At 41.4% G+C, this 7,568-nt stretch overlaps 1 protein-coding gene across 1 annotated transcript in view; it reads left to right on the plus strand.

Annotated features, from left to right (window-relative positions):
• Positions 1-797: 797 nt before the first annotated feature.
• The window catches only part of grhl2b (grainyhead-like transcription factor 2b), a gene marked incomplete at its 5' end in the record, with an annotated part of 13,470 nt that continues 6,699 nt past the window's right edge, over positions 798-7,568 (plus strand). The window contains 6 exon segments of the mRNA XM_014009290.1: positions 798-987; positions 1,257-1,324; positions 1,703-2,048; positions 2,579-2,637; positions 2,760-2,916; positions 4,445-4,556. Coding sequence (XP_013864744.1) covers positions 798-987; positions 1,257-1,324; positions 1,703-2,048; positions 2,579-2,637; positions 2,760-2,916; positions 4,445-4,556 — 932 coding nt within the window.

The following is a 7,568-nucleotide window of genomic DNA, read 5'->3' on the forward strand; positions in this document are numbered from 1 at the left end:
GGCACAAACAGAGCAATGTTGTATATGCTGTTAAGTGCCAGGAGGACTGCGACCAGTTATAAATCAGGGAAACAAAGCAACCACTGTTCAAAAGAATGTCCCAACACAGACGAGCTACGTCTAATGGCCAGAACTCTGCAGTTTTCACTCATTTACAGGCCAGCGGTCACTCTTTCAGAGATGAGGATGTTCTCATTCTTGATAGAGAGGAACGTTGGTTTGAGAGAGGAGTAAAAGAAGCCATTTTTGTGAAGAAAGACCGTCCATCATTAAACAGAGGTGGAGGCCTCCGTTTTCAGTTGTCCCCCTCCTACAGTGCTGCTATTGCCAGTATCACTCCAACCCCTGTTAACAATAGGTGTTAATTAGGTGTCAACAATAGCCATGTGATGTGAGTATCAGTCACATGGAGGCAGTGCTTAAAAGCCTGAATTGCCTGAAACTCTCAGACTGAAGAAGTCTCTTGGAAGAGAGACGAAACGTTTCATTAGAGAAGAACCCGTCCAGAAGAACTATACAATTTTTTTCTTTTTGATTTTTTTACCTGGATTACTGAGATGCATCATGATATTAGTAAAATATTGTAATTAGGTCTATTTTTAAACATTTATATTGCTGTTATTTTTGCATTTGATGTTATTTATGTGGAATTCTGTAGTTAGTTGCATGATTAGGTTGTTTTAAAGACCCATCTACAACAGATGAGATATTGATTATTCACKATTTTCCAAAGAACCTTGCTTAAAAAGATACAAGCTATGACGTTTACAAGCCTCTGTTTCTCCTGTTCCTTCCAGTAAACGTTTGGTGGTGGTGGTCCCCAACGAGAGCTCCTTCCCTGCGGTGCGGCGAGCTTACACCAGCGAGGATGAGGCGTGGAGGTCGTACCTGGAGAACCCGCTGACGGCCGCCACCAAGGCCATGATGAGCATAAACGGGGACGAGGACAGCGCCAACGCCCTGGGCCTTCTGTACGACTACTACAAGGTTCAGACAAAGACTCACATTTTACCCATGAAAAAACAGTTTCCTTTAAAAAAAAGATGGAAATGTTAATTACTCAACATTAAATTTTCACAGTACAGTTATTTCTGTTATCAGGTACCAGTTCAAAAGCTACATTTACCTGAAGTCTGAAGTTAACAGTGTGTTATAAATAATCTATAGCAAAAAAATTAAATAAAATTTAAAAAAATGGAGCAACCTTTCACTTTCATCTAATGCTGATCATTTTCCCTCTTTTTCTGTTCTTTCAGGTGCCAAAAGAAAAGAGACTTTTGCCAAGTCCCAAAATCGCTGAACTCCCAGAGGAACAGGAGAAGAGGTCGGTAAATCTGATACATTCTCAAAATCTGACTTAAGGACAGAAAGTTCAGGAAACAGCATGAAAATGGGGTTGATTTCTGCAGCATGTGATACTGAGCCTTTGCTCATAAGGTGACGTGTAAAACTGAAAAGCTCTCAGGTTTTTAAGAACTGGAGTACRTTATGAACTGTGTGCCTTAGAGCTTTAATTATGAGTGCAAATATATCACAGATGAGTGAGTTCTGTTTCACTTTAACTTCAGAAAACAAATGATTTTATGTTATACAATAGTGTACTGATATCTACTTACTGTTCATGTGGAAAAAAATAATCTGTTCCCCATTTCTAAGACTGATTTTTCTTTGTTGTTTGTTTTCAACTTYTTTTAAAACCCAGACCAAATGAAGCAGAAACAGTGGACAACCATGTCCAGGTCCTCAAGTCTGTCCCCGTCAACTTGTCCCTGAGCACAGAGCAGCAGGAGGCCAAACGGGAGCTGCTGTGCAGCTCCACGGCGGGGGAGGGCTCGGTGGACGGAGGCTCTCCGGCCGCGGCCGTGGTGAAGGTCGAAACGTACCCCCCGGTCTTCATGGTGGGAGCCGGACTCCCCTACAGGGTGGAGGGAGAGGAGCGGCTGGTTTACGAGCAGAGTCCGTACGAGGTGACCCCCGTTGGTCATGGCTCCTACGTGAAGGAGGACAAACTGAGTCCACCCGACAGCCCGTACGAGGAGACGGATGGGGTAAGAGAGGACAGGAAGTGGACGTGGGGCTAAAAATGCTGCTTTTATTCATTCTGATTCAGCAGTTTGTTGTTGGTGATTACTTTTTATTATTTTATTGAAAGCTTTTGTACAAGGGCTGCACAATAAATCACAAATGCATTGCAAATAACTGCAATAAACCATCGACTGTTATATTGCAAGGGTTTTATTGCAACTAATCTGCATTGCATGTTTTTTTCTTCTATTGTACAGTCCTTGACAACCTTTAATTGTAATTTAAGGTTCAGGTCACCTAAGAGCCACATTTAAACACAAAAGCTCTTGGGGAAATGCATCAAAAGAAGAAATAAGCAGCTAGAAAAACAAGGAAATGCAGCATAATGTGACTAAATGTCACATGAGCCTGAAAACGCTGCAAACGTTAAACAAGAACAAAATAATAAATGCTGAGGAGTCTGTGTTTTGTACATTCAATTCCTCTCACGCTGTAGGAATTCATCATCAATGATTTCCATTTGTGCATTTTTTTATTTTTGTATTTTGAACAGAAGTACCGCTCACCTTCCTCTCTACCTACAGACAACTTCTTATCTCACCACGAGGCAGTGTAAGTCGCTCCGCTTCTTAGCCCGTTTTGAATCGAAACAAACCGATTCACGACGGACCTGTGTCGCCGCCTCCCGCCTTGTCATCCGTCGTCACGCGTCTCGCTCAATGTTTGTGTTGCAGGGACACCTTTCAGTACACTCTGGATGCGACCCGTTCGCTGCGTCAGAAGCAGGGCGAGGGGCCGATGACCTACCTGAACAAAGGCCAGTTTTACGCCGTGACGCTCAGCGAGCTCAGCGCCAACAAGCGCCTGCGTCACCCCATCAGTAAAGTCCGGGTGAGCGCCTGTTCCTGTGTCTTTACCCTCATTTGATCCTTTTTTTTTTTTTGTGAATTTTCTTTGCACAACCTTAATATTAAATATTACCTATAGTTTGCAGGTTTACTTGTTTTTTCAAAGCAAGAATCTTAAATAACAATTACACAAAATAATCTGTATGAAAGGATTAGTTGGACATTTAAAACATCTTCAAGCTGCTTGTTTTGACGTTACACCCAGCAGTTTTAATCTTTTTACTGGATACAAGTGGCTGAATTCATCACACATGCTTTAAAACAATAAAAAAAGAGTTTATAACGGTGTAGTGCCACTATCTTGAACGGCTAATAGCTTTGGTCTCTGTAAAAATTTGACTTTAATTGCAAGAATTGGGAGGCAACTTGTTTGTGTCATTTAAAAGTCATTGAATTCCTCAATCCGGAAAAAAAAGACCTTAATTAGCTTTAAAATGTCTTGAATCAGCCTGTCAGGGGTCTAAAAATAACACATTGTAAGTTAGGCTGATATTTGTCTCAAATATTAAAATAATTGGTAAAATTAATTTATTCTTTTTAGTTTACAGAATGCCTCTCACAGCTAGTTGTTTTATGTTAAAATAAACATTTGGGTAAAATTGTCGCTGTTTTTTTGTGTGAAGTTGGTCTTCAATTTCATTTCAAGTGGTGTTAAAGAGGTCTTTAAAAGTATTAAATGAAATTTGATTTGAGCTGTGGGAACCCTGTTTTTTTTGTATTTTTCATCTCGTTCGTATTGATCCCAACATCAGCAATCTTCTGCACATCTTTTCCTCACACGGTGGTCAAAACAAGAGTACAGTGGTGCCTTGACTTACGAGTTTAATTTGTTATGTGACGGAGCTCAAATTACTTAAATGCCAAATTAATATTCACCATAGAAATGAACTGAAATCCCATTAATCTGTTACGGACCTCCCCAAAATCACTGCAGTCTTGTGTGTTGCATGTTTATAAATAACGGATATTTTATGAAAACACAATAGAATAAACTGCAATAACCTGATTTATTTAAGCTTTTTATTGGGAGATCAGATCACGTGGAGGAAAAGAGATGAGCACGATTCTGATGCTAACACTCTGAGCTAGTCWCTTAAAGCGAACCAGTGAGACACAGGAAGTGGATGTTGTGGCGGAACTAGCAGCGGGGCTTCCGAAGCTGGCTCATMACCAGAATTTTAGCTCTCAACTCAAAGAAAAAATCCTCAGAGAGATGGCTCATCTTGTTAAACAAACATTAGTTGGGACACTCGTAAGTCAAGGTACCACTGTATYTGTATGCCTAGATTTAGTTTGTTTTAAGCCATTGTTGTCTGACACTTGCCTACCAAGATGGCGGCGACATTGCTGGTATCACTAGTAGGGATGATGTCTAACAGAGACCAGAATCTAACAGAATTTTCTGCTATAGATGCCGTTTAGCCAACTGWGGTTTTTACTCTGCGTCACGTGTCATTTCATCAAACCCTGGCTTTCATTTGGATCTTTTTCTGTCTTCTTCTTGTTCTCAGAGCGTGATCATGGTGGTGTTCAGCGAGGACAAGAACCGTGACGAGCAGCTCAAATACTGGAAGTACTGGCACTCCCGGCAGCACACGGCCAGACAGCGAGTGCTGGACATCGGTACGCTTGCTTTGAAGTTTTATGAAGCTTGGTTGAACTCTGACGGCACACTGATGACACTTCAGTGTTGTGATTGTTGGACTGTGCTCTGCGAGTAAAACCAGAGCGATTCCAAACTGAAACAAAACAAAAAACAAGGCTCCACCCAACTATCTGTTTGTGGCTGTTCAGGTGTCCACCGTCTTTTTTCACGTTTGTTTCCCACGCCCATCAGAAACGCGCTCAGTCTCCCCCCACCTTCTCTTCGGCGCTTCACTTAGCCCTTCGATTTCGATTGTCGCGCTTTGAGCTTTGACCAACTTTTTCTCCAGCCAGCGCATGTGAGAAGCTCTCGGGCGGTTTTGTGTGTGACAAGCTCGGACCTGCTGCGCAAGGCAAAGATTCAGAGGCATGTGGGAGACTCGGGCTGGAAATGTGATGCACACAAACAGACACACACACACCTTCRTGCAGCTTGTTGGGACAGGGAGAGGAATGCTAGCCACAGTGTTACCTCAATGGTCGGTTGAAAGTAATTTTTCCCCCAGTTTAGATTTCCATCTTAATTCTTATGTTTGCAGCAATCAAGATAATTCCTAAGCAGCCTAGAATTCTTGTGCGTGTTTATAGCTGTTGAACACATGTTGGTCATTGTGAAACTGATATAAGATGAAATATTGCAGGAAATCCTCTTATGGACTCAAATCCATCCCATCAGGATGGTGTTGGTTTGTCCACCACTTTGTCATCAAATGAGATTGGATGAGATTGAAGCTTGTCTGACCAGATTATGGCCCMGACTGATGGATCCTACAGATTCCGGTGACTTTACCTGAATTTAATTCGTAAATGATTACAAACTATCAAGATTTATTTATTTAAAGTTACAGTCAGAGACTTGAAAGTCAACTTTTTCAACAGGAAATAAAATAAGAAAAATAGAAATAAAGCATACTTAAATTTACCAAAATAGTAATAGAGTAAATTTAAGGGGAGCAGCTTTAGTGGGTATGGTGGTCATCAGTCCCTGCAGCAAACACAAGTGTCCTTACRCAACACTGTACCCCCGACGCCACCACTATTCTTATCAGTGAGGTAGGAAGTGTGTGAATATGTCGTGTGATGGATTAAAGCTTTGGTTATATGACTGGTGTTAATGAAGCAGAATAAAGGACTGGGAGTTTAGAAATAAAACTTTAGATTAAGTTATGTCGTTTTCATCTTGTTGTTTATTTTAAATTGTAGAAGTTTCAGCACAGAGGTTTTTAAATGAATCACTTTTTGGACCAACTAAGGCTACGTTCACCGCAGGCAAACGCGACCCCTATTGGATTTGTTTCCTGACAGTCTTTGTTTGACTTTTGCATCTGTGAGGTGGGCGGGGGCGGATCGATCTGTCTGCATCTTGTAGCTCCACATTTGTGCAGCTACAAAACATAATCGCTTCATTTTTGTTATTTTAATTTTTCCGTGTCCTGGATGACTGAATTCACAGAAACATATGATAGTAACGCCGGTCTCTGACCTTCTTGATGCTAAAGTTACTCGAGCCATACTCGATCGATAGGTTCAAATATAAACACTGAACTAGCATGTCAGATAATTATTCTGCTCTGATTGCACAACTTCAGAATCGACATGCTAACATGTAGCATGTCTGTAAACAACAAGCTGAATCATTTTCTGATCAAGCGGGTCTCATCAATGCTGTGGAGAGTTCACACTGGAGTCTAATGGAGATCGAATTTAAAATGTAAAAAAATGGATTTTTGCACCTGCGGTGTGAACGTAACCTAAGTTCTGTTTTGGCACCTTGGCTGATTCGCAGCAAGATGTGAGAAAATGAACCTATAATTTCCAGGTTCCCTCGACATTTTCCAACCAAACTTTGCTCCTCGTGTTCTTCAGTCATAATTACAGTACAACTTTATATCAATAACACAGGCTCAGATGATGATTTGCTGAGTAATCAAGCAGAAATCCCTGCAGTTTTGTTGATCATTGTGTTTGAAGCCACTCAATGAAATCATCATTACTCTACAACCTTGTTTTTATCATGCTCCTGCATGTCGCTGCCRTGTCATGAGGAAGTCTGAGACCTTTTTCATGGACAAAACATCCTGTTTGTAAAGAGTCTGTTTCTAAACCAGATCTGGAGCTAGATCGTGTGCAGCTCAACCCCTAAAGGCTAAAAATATGTTTCCATCACACAGATACAGAGATGCACACAGACCTATGCAAACATTGTTAACAAAGATGCGCCTGTTTCCGACAATGCAGCGAAAAGGCCCTGTGGGTTCGCGCGCTGCTCCAGCTGGGTCTCCTGGTAGTTGGATGTAATTTGAAGATGGGATGAAAAGCAGTGCAGTGTGTGAAACCTGGTGCGTCGTTTACCCCTGGGCTGCAGAAAGTGTCATTTGAATGGGGCTATTTACTTGGGGGAGGGTGGGGTGGGGGGTGGGGGTGTTAGCACAAAGGCATGTTGCAGCCCGTCCTGCTGCTTTGTGCACCTGTTGAAGAACCAGGAAGTGCCGACACCATGGCGGTTAGGATAATGGAGGCAGGGTGGATGCTCCGAAGCTCGTATGTTTGGTGTAAACTGAGACAAAACGTTACCTCGATGAGAAAAATAACGAGGTAACCAGACGTTGGTTAAAGGGCGACTCTGGCATCGTTTGTTSACAGATGTTTGCATGTCGCAAACCACATGAAACATTAACAAAAGAGAAACGCACAGCGATTAGCCACAAAACACAACTGTCCTTCAGACCAAAAGCCACTAAAAAAAAACACTTTTCTTATTTCTTTGGTCATTTAATAAGTTTTAGGAACTATATAGTTATCAAATGTATTTATTTTAAGAGAATTTTTATTTTTAGTGTAAAAACCTACTTATTAATGTAAATACTTATTAAGGTCCCTGAATGTGATTTGTACACTAAATCGTTGTCAGATGACTGTTTTTGTTTAGTGGAGTCGTCCATGTTTAGGAGTCAGAGGTCAGCTAAAGCAAACCGATGCACTGATCTGGAT

Source organism: Austrofundulus limnaeus, unplaced genomic scaffold, assembly GCF_001266775.1.
Source record: "Austrofundulus limnaeus strain Quisiro unplaced genomic scaffold, Austrofundulus_limnaeus-1.0 Scaffold56, whole genome shotgun sequence".
Taxonomy (NCBI): Eukaryota; Metazoa; Chordata; class Actinopteri; order Cyprinodontiformes; family Rivulidae; genus Austrofundulus; species Austrofundulus limnaeus.